The sequence below is a fragment of the Orycteropus afer genome, unplaced genomic scaffold (assembly GCF_000298275.1).
Source record: "Orycteropus afer afer isolate SDZICR_OR568_19922 unplaced genomic scaffold, OryAfe1.0 scaffold00150, whole genome shotgun sequence".
Taxonomy (NCBI): Eukaryota; Metazoa; Chordata; class Mammalia; order Tubulidentata; family Orycteropodidae; genus Orycteropus; species Orycteropus afer.
In genome coordinates this window covers 4,724,942-4,737,792 of record NW_006921737.1, presented here as the reverse complement: position 1 = coordinate 4,737,792, position 12,851 = coordinate 4,724,942, and the positions used below count along the sequence as shown (strand labels likewise).

Sequence of the window (12,851 nt, the reverse complement as noted above, 5' to 3'; positions counted from 1 at the left end):
TATTTTCACGCAAATTCTTCTGCTAGTTGGGGTTTAGTCCAAATCTGCATCCTTTCCTTCAAGGCTCAGGGGTCCAAGATTATCTTCTGTGTCTGTATTTATTGGTTTCCCTTTTTTTTGTTGAAGAGGGTCTGTGCAATCCTTCTGCCTAGTCCGCCATCTTGCCCCGCCTCCCTATTTCTTTTGAATTCAGGAAAGAAAGTAGAGTGGATATCAATTTCTCCTCATGTTTTATCAGAATTCTCTAATTGCATCATTCTCTTTCTATTAGCAATGCTGGGAGGAACTTCCTGGTACACAAATTTCTCTGTGCAACTTTTGTTGTTCATTAGATGCTGAACAGTGGAAGACTGTATTTTTTGTTTGTTTTTTAATATATTGATATATGTTGCCAAATTATCCTATAAAAAGACTGTGCCAACCTTTGTCAGCTTGCAAAGATAATGGTTACCTAGAACCTTTCTAATGCAGCTGATAATAAACTTTTCACTTTCTTTTTGTTGTTGCCAATTTTAAGCATGAAAAATGGTATGTTAACATTTTAATTTATACTTATTTCACTTAATGTAAGAATGACTTTGAATTTTTTAATGTATTTAAATTCTATTATAATTCTCAAAATATTTATATAATAAGCATTTGATTGTGATTACCTTGCAAATTCTTTTCTTTTTCTAAAACTACTTTTTTTCCAACTTGTTTCCCAGGTTTTAAACTTTTCTTTTATTTTTTAATAATTAGGGGTGAAATTTTCCAATTACTTTGTTTTTGGTGTCAAATTTAAAAAGACCTCTATCAGAAACCCCAATTATATTTTCTTTCAGTATTTCTATATTGTGTTTTCCTAACTTTTTCAAGCCATTTAGAATTAATTTTTTTTTATCATTTTTGGAGGTAGTGCTGTAACTTGAATTCATGTCAAAATCATTGCAGTTATCCTATTTGAAGATTCATGCCTCTCTGATAATCCAATGATTTGTATACGCAATGGGTCTTCATCTCCAATTTTCTGTTCTATTGAACTATCTATGTATTCTTTCAACAGTATCACACTGCTAACAAAGTATCTTAATATGAGTAGAAAAAGTACTCCTTCATTACCCTTGTCTTAATTTTTTTTAAAAACTAATTGCAAGTCATTTTTCTTGTTATTGTTTTGTTGGTGTTGTTTTAGTCTTCCAGACATATTTAGAAACTTTTCCTCAAATTCTTATAATAGTATTAAATATATAAATTCATTTGAAAACAATTTGTGATTTTTGTCATATTTATTTTTTACTTTATGCCTCATAGTGAAATCAGTACTTTATCCATATGAGGCTACGTATTTTTGCTAGCTTTATTACTCTATATTTTACGTATCTTGGTTATGTTGTAAGTGGGATCTTCTTTTTAACATTAAAATTTTAACTACTTAGTACACAAATGACAACTCTATGACTGATCATCTCAGTGCACTTTTATTTTTTTTCTATAATTTTTAAAATTATTATTTCCATTATTTTATGTGTGATTTTGGCAAAAGTTTACAGAGCAAATTGGGTTCCTATTCAATAATTCAACCACCTTGTATGACATTCATTGCAGCCCCCACAAAGTAACAGTTTTCTTCCCACTTCCTCCATCTATTTACCATCTCCATTTGTCTGTCTTTCCTATCCCTTCCTGCTTTATTAGTTCTACCTATCCTTGAGCAAATACCACCCTTTTGATCTCATATGGTTGATTGTTCTAATGAGTACTACCTCCCTGGTGGTGGTGTTCTTAAAGGCCTGTCTGTTGTTTGATTGAAAGTTCAGCCACAGAGATGACTTAATATCAAGCCTAGAACTGAATTCTACATTTATTTTCATTTTCTTGTGTTTTTCATGTACCCAACAACAGAATCAAGAAATAACAGTATTATTCACATCTTAATATATTTAAACTTTCTACTTTTTCTTGACAAATTTTATGGACTTGGACTTCCCAAAAATGATAACTAATGGTGGTAGAATTTGACAGAAGGATATTTGTCTTGACTTTAAACAGAAATCCAGTAATGTCTCATGATTAATATATTGTAGATGATAATCTGTAATAGATATAGATTATTATATTATAGATGATTATAGTGGCTATTGGTATTTTGATTAGGATTTAATTAAATGTCGAATTTAATTATATAAATTGGCAAGATTGGCATTTCATTTTTTATTGATACTTTCCATCATATTTGAGAAAAATGCCTTCTATTCTTAGATATATATTGCTTCTCTATCACAGTATTCTTATTTAATCAGGAATTTTCCGTAAGCATTTTTCACTTATATCACATTACCTCCTTCCCAAAGTTTACTTTTATTGAGTTCAATTAACATTTATTCAGGTCGCCCTTATAAAGGCTTTCTTGGGCATTAAGCACTATAAAGCAATGGTTCTCTACCAAACAATTATGCCCCCTAGGGGACATTTTGCAATGTCTGGAGACAATTTTCATTATCAGAACTGAAGCATTGTTTTGCTACTGATCTGGTGAGTAAAGTCCAGAGAGGCTTCTAAACATCCTACACTACATATTACAACCCCTCTCGTTCCCAAACTAAGAATTATCCTGTCCAAAATGTCAATAGTTCTGAGATTTAAAAACCCTAGAATAGAACGATAATTGAGAGTCCTAGTTTTGCTGTCAGATAGGGCCAGGGTTGATTCTTAATTCTATCATTGATCCATTCAACTTCTTAGGGAGTCTTAACCCAAGACTCAAATTTCATCAATTTAAAATTAGTACAATAATACCATGTCTTCCAAGTTGCTTGAAGAAACACACATACATTTATGCTTTATATGTACTCTGCAGCTCTGTTGTTTGATACATAAACTATAAGATTGCGATGTCTTCTTGGTGAATTGATCCTTTACCATAATGTACAGCCATTTTCTATCATTGGTTACTGTTTTTGCTCTAAAGTGTATTTGATCTGATACTAACATAACCACTCCTGCTTTCTTTTGATTAATGGTTGCATGTTGTATCTTCTCGATCCTTGTACATTCAACCTACCTACTTGATTACATTTGAGGTGAGTGAATTGTAGATAGCGTAGAGTTGGGTCATATTATTTTTTAAAAAATCCAAACTGCTAATCTCTGTCTTTTAAATGCCTCATTCATTCAGTTTACATTTAATGTTCTTTTTTATTTGTTACAATTAAGTCTTTCTTTTTTCTCTCTCCCTGTCTTAGTTCTCTATTTTCCCTATCCTATTTTCATATGAGTGGATATTTTTCCAAATTACACTTTGGTTTATCTATAGGGTCTTGACTGCATCTGTTGGAATAACATTTTTAGTGGTTGCTCTAATTTGAACCCACCAGCCACTCTGCAGGAGAAAAATGTGGAAGCCTGATGCTAGAATGATTACAGCCTTGAAAACGTTGTCCTATAATGTTGCTACGAATTGCAATCAACTCAATAGCAAAGGGGTTCATTTTTGGTGTAAAAGTGTGCCTTCCTTTTGCCCTCCCCCATTTACTATAAATTATCTTAAATATTTACCCTATTACAAATATTTACATAAGAACCATATAAATTTCAATTGAAACCTGGACACACAGTTTCAAGATTTTTGCTTCAACTGTCAAATGTAATTTTAATGACTGAAGAGGAAAAGGAATTTTGTAATGAACTATATTTTTACTTTTTGTTATTCTTCCTTCTTTTCTCATGTTCTAAGATTCCTTCTTTTCTTACTACATTTATGTTCAGATTTCTTTTAGTCATTCATTTATGGTAGGTCTGCTGCAACGAATTCTCTAAATTTTATTCCACATGAAAATCTCATTATTTTCTCTTCCCTAAGGAAATTTTAGAATTCTAAGTTGATAGCTGATTCTCACACCACTTTTTTCTAGTCATCATGTTTCTGATGAGAAATCTGCTCTTACTCAAATTGTTTTTCTCCAGATAAAACGTTGTTTCTGTCTCTCTGCTTTGAAGATTTTTTCTTCGTCAGAAGGAGCTCTGGTAGTATAGTGCCTAAAGCACTTGACTGCTAACCAGAAGGCTGGCGGTTCAAACCCACCAGCCACTCCTCAGAAGGAAGGTTGGACAATCTACTTCTGTCGTGATACCGCCTTGGAAACCCAAGGAGGGGTCGCTATGAGTTGGGGCAGATTCGAGGCCACATAACAAAAACAACAGGGAGCTTTCAGTTACTTTTCCTTTGAATATATTTTTTGTATCTCTCCTCTTCTTTCAGGACTCTGATGAAACAAATGTTAGATCTTTATGCAGTCCCAAAGAATCTTGAAGCTTTACTAATTTTCTTTCAGTCCTTTTTTACTATTATTTAGATGGGGTGATTTCATTGTTCTATGACAAAGTTTACTGATTCTTTTCTTTGTCCCCTTTATTCTGTTGTTAAGCCTATCTACTGAGCTGTTTTTTTTTTTTTTTTTTTTTGGGTACATTTCTGTTATTGTGGTTTTCACTTGTACAGTTCCCATTTGATTCTTCTTTATACCTTCTATTTTTTGCTTTTCTTTTTTTTCTGAGATATATTTTCTTCATTTGTTTCAAGTATGTTCAGAGTTACAGATAGGAGCAATTTTATGATCTGGCTTTAAAACTTTTAACAGATAATTCTGACATCAGTGTCATCTCTGTGTTTGTATCAATTGATTTTCTTGGTTTTTGGTATTATGAATCATTTTCAATTGAAACCTGAACACTTTGAGTATTATACTGTGAGACTCTTGATGTTCTTTAAACAGCTCTCTGGTGACAGCTCTCTGTTCTTCTCTGTCATCACTCAGACAGGAGAACACATTAGTGCTACGAGGGTGTGGAAGTCCCAGCTCCTCATATGATCTATACTAAAACCAAGGAGAAAAGTGGCCAAGTTATTGCCCAGTAGGGATGAAATTCCTGGTTTCCTACTTGGCCTTTTCAGTCGGAGTTGGCTGCTGAGTTGCTAGGCACCTTGTTATAGTCTCAGCTTTTGTTGGTAGAAATGGAAGTAGAACCATTGATTTGTCTGTGGTGTTTAGCTGGACCAGAGATTTTATAATCTAAAACTTTTCATTCTTGCTATGATCTCATTTCCTCATGATTTCACTAAAGAAAACTTTTGTTGGGGTTCCTTTTGTCTGTTCCTGTTGGAATTTCCAAGTTGCTAGCCTCTCCAGAATAAAGTATGGAGTATATGAGGCAAAAAAAAAAAATTTAGGAAATCCCTACCATATCCTTCTTCAGGTCTTAGGATCCCTACCTAGTCTGCCTTCTTCCCTCCACTCATTAGAGACTTCTCAGGTTTGATTTTGTTTGTAACATCCAGAGTTTCTGGTTACATAGTAGTAGAAATACTTCTACTTTAACTTCCCAGGAGCAGAAAGTCCCTGATCATGAATTTTTATTCCTTTATTTATCACAATATTTGTAATGTATTGAAACATGTTTATTCAGAGCACTAAAGTGCACTGACATGATAATGGTGGTTTAACTCAAAAATAAAAGCTTTGAAAATGAATCAAGAAAATTATAATCCCCCAAATGGAGATCTAAAATAAAGGATTTTCTATATATACCCTTATTATATGTTCTACTTATCTACTTATTATCACATGTTTGCTAGTGGCTCAGCTGGTGGCCCTGTGGAAAAAATAAAAACTTGGAAAATTGCTTCCATTAAGATGACAGCCAAGAAAACATTATGGAGCAGTTCTACTCTGTGATACATGAAGTAACTATGAGTTGGTGGCCAACACAGCAGCTAACAAATAGCAACACTAACATAGAATAAAATAAATATAAATATGACATAGTCATGGACCTTTTACAAAATAAGATTATAACCATCTTAAAGATAAAAAATAAGTTGTTGTTATAAGTGCATATATAAAAATTAATTTTTGGAAGAGGAAAATATAGGAAATGGAGCTACCAGATTAATCATTAAGTGGAAATGAAGATGAGTTTCTGTTTTTAAAATTTATTTCTTTAATGATATACCTCATTTGATTGGAGAGAGGTTGAAAGATCATTATAAATCTAGGAAAATAATTGTGTGAATAAAGGATTTTAGAAATCTTAAATCTGAATAATAAAACAATCTGACAACTTGACTCTAGTGAGAAAGGTCCAAGTTAGTTAGTGATTGGAGCAGATTCCAAAGTAGGAGGAAAGGCTGACTTGTTCTTTACTCACGACCTCCTGCCAATTGGACCTTTTAGGGAAGTCCCACTCATCACTATTCACATTGCATTAATAAACATAAGAGAGGCATTGCAAGTTCTTGAATTTGGAGGAGATATAATAAAAATGGCTTTAGAGAAATTACTAGCCATACCAATTTGGATGGTTTTGAAAGCTATTGCAAGTACCTGGGTATGAACCTATACAACTAAATACATGATATTCTTCAACACTACATTTCACCATTGTCTTCTTCACTGTTGTTATTGTTAGGAGCTCCTGAGTCAGCTCTGGCTTATAGTGATCCTATGTGCAACAGAACAAAATACTGTCTGGTCCTGTACCATTCTCACAATATTTGCTATCCTTGAGCTCATGGTTGTAGCCACTGTGTCGATTCACATCACTCATGGTCTTTCTCTTTTATGCTGACCCTCTAATTTACTAAGCCTGATATCCTTCTCCAGGGACTGGTCCCTTAGGACAATATGATTTGTGCAAGACAAAGTCTGGCCATTCTTGCTTCCAAGGAGCATTCCAGCTGTACTTTCTCAAAGAGAGATTAGTTCATTCCTCTGGAAGTCCATGGTATTTTCAGTACTTTTTGCCAATATCACAATTCAAATGCATCAGTTCTTCTGTGGTCTTCCATATTCATTGCCAAGCTTTCATAGGCATATGAGGTGATTGAAAATCCCATGGCCTGAGTCAGGTGCACCTTAGTCTTCAAAGTGACATCTTTGCTCTTTAACACATTAAAGAGGTCTTTTGCAGCAGATTTATGCAATGCAATACATGATTTGATTTCTTGACTGCCGCTTCCACAGGCATTGATTGTGAATCCAAGAACAATAAAATCTCTGATGATTTCAATCTTCTCTATTTATCATGATGTTGCTTATTGGTCTAGTTGTGAGGATTTTTGTTTTCTTTATTTTGAAGTGTGATCTGCACTATAGGCTGTAGTCTTTGATCTTCATCAGTAATTACTTCAAGTCATCTTCACTTTCAGCAAGTAAGATTGTATTGTTCGCATATCACAGGTTGTTATGAGTCTTCCTCCAATCCTGATGCTGCATCCTTCTTCATATAGTTCAATCTCTCAGATTATTTGCTCAGCATACAGATTGAATAAGTATGATGAAAGGATGCAACACTGACATACTTTTCACCTGATTTTAAACCATGCAGTATCCCCTTGTTTTGTTCAAACAACTGCTTTTTGGTCTATGTAGTTTCCTCATGAGCATAATTAAGGATTCTATAATTCCCATTCTTCACAATGTTATGCATAATCTGTTATGATCCACACAGTTGAGTGCCTTTGCTTTATCAATAAAATAAAGGTAAAAAATCTTGCTTGTATTCTTTCCTTTCAGCTAAGATCCATCTGACATCAGCAATGACATCCATTGTTCCATGCCTTTTTCTGAATCTGGATTGAATTTCTTGAAGTTCCCTGTCAATGTATTGCTACAACCACATTTCAATTATCTTCAGCAAAATTTTACTTGTGTGTGATATTGGTTGATAATGCCCACATTCTGTTGGATCACCTTTCTTTGGAATGGGCATAATATGGATCTCTTTCAGTCAGTTGGCCAGATAGCTATCTTCCGTAATTCTTTGTATAAATGAGTGAGCATCTCCAATGCTACATCCATTAGTTGAAATATCTCAATGGGTAGTCTGTCTATTCCTGGAACCTTGTTTTTCACTGATTCCTTCAGTGCAGTCTGGATTTATTCCTTCCATACCATTGGTTAGGAGCTCTGGTAGCGTAGTGCCTAAGGCACTTAACTGCTAACCAGAAGGCTGGTGATTCAAATCCACCAGTCACTCCTCAGAAGGAAGATTGGGCAATCTACTTCCATAGTGACACTGCCTAGGAAACCCAAAGAGGGGTCACTATGAGTCAGGTCTGACTTGATGGCACCTAACAACAACAACAACATACCATTGGTTCTTTGTCACACTCTACTTCTTGAAGTCGTTGAACATCGACCAATTCTTTTTGGCACAATGACTCTGTGTATTCCTTCTATCTTCATTTGATCATTCAATATTTTGCCCATAGAATCCTTCAATATTGCAACTTGAGGCTAGAATTTTTTGTTGAGTTCTTTCAGTTTGAGAAATATTAAGCATGTTCTTCCCTTTGGGTTTTCTAATTTCAGGTCTTTGCACATTTCATTATAATACTTCACTTTATCTCCTCAAGCTGCCTTTTGAAATCTTCTGTTTGGCTCTTTTATTTTATCCATCCGCTTTAGCTACTCTTCATTCAAGAGCAAGTTTCACAAGTCTCTGCTGATATCTGTTTTGGTCATTTCTTCCTTTACTGTTTTTTTTTTTTTTTTTAATAACCATCTTCTTTAATATGCACACACATAAAAAGAAAAAAAAAATTTAAAATTTGTCAATTGCCCTTATTTTGCAAGTCACTCTGCTAGACAATATCCATGAATTTTCTCATGTTGTATTGTCCACACTCTGGAGGTAACTTCATTGAACTCATATAAGACAAAGGATTTCTTTTTTCCCCCCCAAATCCCTAGCCAGCATTGAAACTCATTCTCTTGACCTTGCATGGCACTATTACCTATTATGGTAACAATTGCACTGCAGGCACTGTGTTCTTACTGACTGAGCTCATGTTATAGCTGTGGCTGCTAGCACTTACATTCTTTTAATCAACTACTTTATTGCCCACAATTCAAACTGTAAAATATGATAACAATTTAATGTTGTGTGTCTCTGAAACAAAAAAACAAACAAATTCCATTGCTGTCAATTCCAATGCATAGCAACCCTATTGGACAGAATAGAACTACTTCAGAGGGTTTCCAAGGCCATAAATCTTTACAGAAGCAGACTGCCATATCTTTCTCCAACAGAGCGGCTGAAGGATTCAAACTGCCAACCTTTTAGTAAGCAGCTGATGGCTTTAACCATTGTACCACCTGGTCTCCTTGAGAATCTGAAAACAAAGTTTATATTTCTTCCTTTCAGGAAGTATCCCATCTGACTTTCACTTTAGGGTACTGTGGGCCTGGAGAGCATGGAAGCTGTTCACATCAGTCAGTAGACAATTAAGAAACTGGCCTCTGATTCATTTCCCGAACTAACATGTAACCATGGCGCTGATTACCCATTTTCATTGTTTATGGCGAGGCAGGTGGATGAACAGCTCTGCCTGATTTATGAAGTGCTTGCCTTCTATAAATCACAGAGTGGAAACCCAGCATGCTGCTAATCCTAATTGGCTAAGTCCTAAGTAGGGAGTGATTAGAAAGTCTTCAGGAAAGAAGACACCTTGTGCAAATGATGTAGATATACAACTCCTTGGGAGGAAATTTCCCCAGCTCACAATATGTAGTAAATGTTTGTTGTCCATTCCTACCATCCTGTTCTATCTCTTGTGAGTCCACCCCTGTGGATCTTCATTTGTTAATTAACTGTAGGGAGGTAAGGGAGATCATGGGGAGGCAGTAGAGAAACAAAGTGCTGTTTCCCCTTTACACTCATTAATTAATTGAATGTGGGTTAGTTTTCTACTTCCCATAAAGTATTCATTGTGATGAGGGAAAGCTAGATGGCATAATTCATAGCACTGCTTGTTATGGCAGCGGGACACATAGGGGCTTTTGAGTTCTTGTGCTTGAGTTCTAATCTCACTTTTTCCTGGGATTACAGATTCTCATACACTCAATGAAAGCAGCTTTCTCTAATTGTTTTTGGCCTAAATAACCCAGAAATCATAAATATGTGCAAATGTCCAAATCTTCTGAGATTGAAAATAGGGCTGAGAAATGTATACTCTGCTGGCAAAGGAAAAAAGAATCCCACCAGATTTTTATATTATCCCCCCCGACACCCATTCTCAAGGTAATGTTTGAGGACACAGGGTAATGTGCATTAAACATGATGAAAGGACCAGCAACTTCTGAGATTAAAACTCAGAGAAGACAATCCCCACCCTCCTGTTTTAACCAATTGGAAATGTTTCTTCTTTTCACTAACTTCTTATTTTATTTTCTCTTCCTTTCTCTCTCTCTTTCTTTCTTTATATTTTTTCTTCCCATGTTCCCTTCCTCCCTTCCTTTCTTTCCTTTCTGTCCGTGGCTTTTGGGAACCTACGGCAGATGCAGCAGCAGCAGTAGCAGCAACAGCATCGCTACAGAACCAGATGATGAGCCCCCTTGCTTGGAGGAGATCGATTATAATACAGACAGCAGCTTACAACAGGAAGGGATCCTCTTTGAGCTGGACCGGCAGATCCAGGAGTGTGGCTTCAACAAGGAGGAAGAAGATAACGAGGAGGGAAAAGCCATCCCATAGCACACAGGTTCACAGAGAGTCATGTGTCTACAACTATTGGACTAGCAGCTATGGCATTACTCCTCCACCATCAGAGACACATGTTGTATGTGTATGCTCATATGAAAAACAGGCCCATGTGAGCTCAGTTACCCCATTTCCAGATTTCTTTTGAGTTCCCCTATGCATAGAGGCTGGCTACTCCGCACTCATATTTTACATTGTTAGTTGGCCCATGGAGCTTATGAAAGCTGCCATTGTGTTTTGAATGTTGTTGTTGTTGTTGTTATGTGCCGTCAAGTCAGCCCTGACTCATAGCGACCCCTCCTTGGGTTTCCAAGGCAGTATCACTACGGAAGTAGGATTGCCCAACCTTCCTTCCGAGGAGTGGCTGGTGGGTTTGAACCTCCAGCCTTCTGGTTAGCAGTCAAGTGCTTTTAGCCACTATGCTACTCTCTTAAGTTTATTATGAAGTCCCTCAAGATCGTTTCTGCATTTGACACTGAAACAGACTGCAAGCAGGAGCAGTTGGGCTTTCCTATTGGCTTCTTAGCCAGAATTTGAATCAGTTGTTTAAGTTTTCCCATACTTTTCCTTAGATTTATACAGATGAGTGTTACCTATCACTGTTAACTCCCCACCACAGATTCTGAGGTTCCAGCACAAACCACGACCCACACTGAGACTCAAAAGTCCTGCGGTGCAACTAAGTAATTGTGAGCAACATTTTTTTTTTTTTTTTAAACAGTCTACATTTTTGATATTCAACTGATGAACTCAGCATGGGCCAGAGGCTATACTAGATTCTAAGGGACAGTGTACAATACTGGATAAGACATGTCACTGATTTTTATGAATTTATAAACTGTATGGATTCATGATACTAATCATAATTTGAGAGACAATAGGACATAGTGGAACACTCATTCATTTCAGAGTCAGATAGATATGCTCTATATTCTGTATTTGGCAGTTTCTTGTTAGGACCATTTAGACACATAATTAAATCTCCAAAACCTCAGTTTTCTTATACTTGCCATGGTAATAAAGCATATCTATGTCATAAAGTCCTTTGAAAATTAAATGAGATGATATACAAAAGTATACAGCTTGACATATGGTAGATACTAAATAACATAGGCTTATATCCATGCATAAGACAGAGCATCCTATATAAGAATTCTAATCCCTAAATAAATAAATAAATAATTCAATGTCGTCAAGTTGATTTGACTTATAGTAATCCCTCCTTGGGTTTCCAAAGCACTATCTCTATGGAAGTAGATCACCCAACTTTCCTTCTGGTTAGCAGTCAAATGTCTTAGGCACTACACCACCAGAGCTTCTAGTAGTTAAAAAAAAAAAAAAAAAATTCTCTGGGAGCAATTTCTTACTGGGATGGGGGTTAGAAGTCTGGGGAAGAGGTTACATAGGAACAGAGCCTGGCTTAAAAAAAAAAAAAAAAATTCTCTGGGAGCAATTTCTTACTGGGATGGGGGTTAGAAGTCTGGGGAAGAGGTTACATAGGAACAGAGCCTGGCAAGTTACATGGCTTAATACAAATAAAAATGGAGAAAGGTCCTTCAACCTACAGAAGAAAGTAGCTTAGGGATTAGGATGAGGAGGTATACAGGGCCAATGCAAAAAAAAAAAAAAAATAAGAGAGAGAGAGAAGAGGGGTGGAAATTAGATGTAGAGTGTTTGATGGAATGATGCATTAAGTCAAATTTAGGTAGAGTCATATGTACTTGGTTAGCATTGTATTTGGGTAAAAGAGATAGAAAATCCAAAACAGCAATAGTTTTTAAGTCTATTCCAGATATAGGCAGACCAAAACTGGTATCATGCATGGCAGCACGTTGTTGAAAACTTGCCTCTGCAGTTTTGTGGCTCCACTGTGTCATTTCTACTCTTGGTCTAGGATAACTGTTAAAGCTCCAGCCTTTACATCTGCATCCCAGTCATCAGTAAGAAGGACAGAAAAAGAACATGCTCCTTAACTTAAAAACAAACAAACAAACAAACAAAACAACTAGATATGCCATTTTTGCTTAATCCCTTTGGTCAGAAAGTGAGCCTATGATTACAAGTAACTGCAAGGAAAGCTGCAAGATTGGAAAATGCAGTCTTTATTTGAGAACAGCCTACTTAAAAATTTGAAATTTTAATCAAGGGAAGGGGAAGTAATGCATCCTGGGGAAACATACCTGACAAAGAGGCTTTTCTTTATATACCAACTACCATCAATTTGGAAACAGAATAATTTCAGACAAAATCATAGCCCACTCCTCTAGACTACCAAAAAGCCACCAAACAAAACTTTGCCACAATTTAGCCCCAAGGCATAGAAAAAAGAA

At 35.8% G+C, this 12,851-nt stretch overlaps 1 protein-coding gene across 1 annotated transcript in view; it reads left to right on the top strand.

The window, feature by feature from the left end:
- AGBL1 (AGBL carboxypeptidase 1) overlaps positions 1-10,515 on the top strand; it is a 1,441,949-nt gene extending 1,431,434 nt beyond the window's left edge. The window contains exon 23 of the mRNA XM_007946116.2: positions 10,320-10,515. Coding sequence (XP_007944307.2) covers positions 10,320-10,515 — 196 coding nt within the window. The remainder of the gene's footprint in view (positions 1-10,319) is intronic.
- The last annotated feature ends 2,336 nt before the right edge of the window (positions 10,516-12,851 follow it).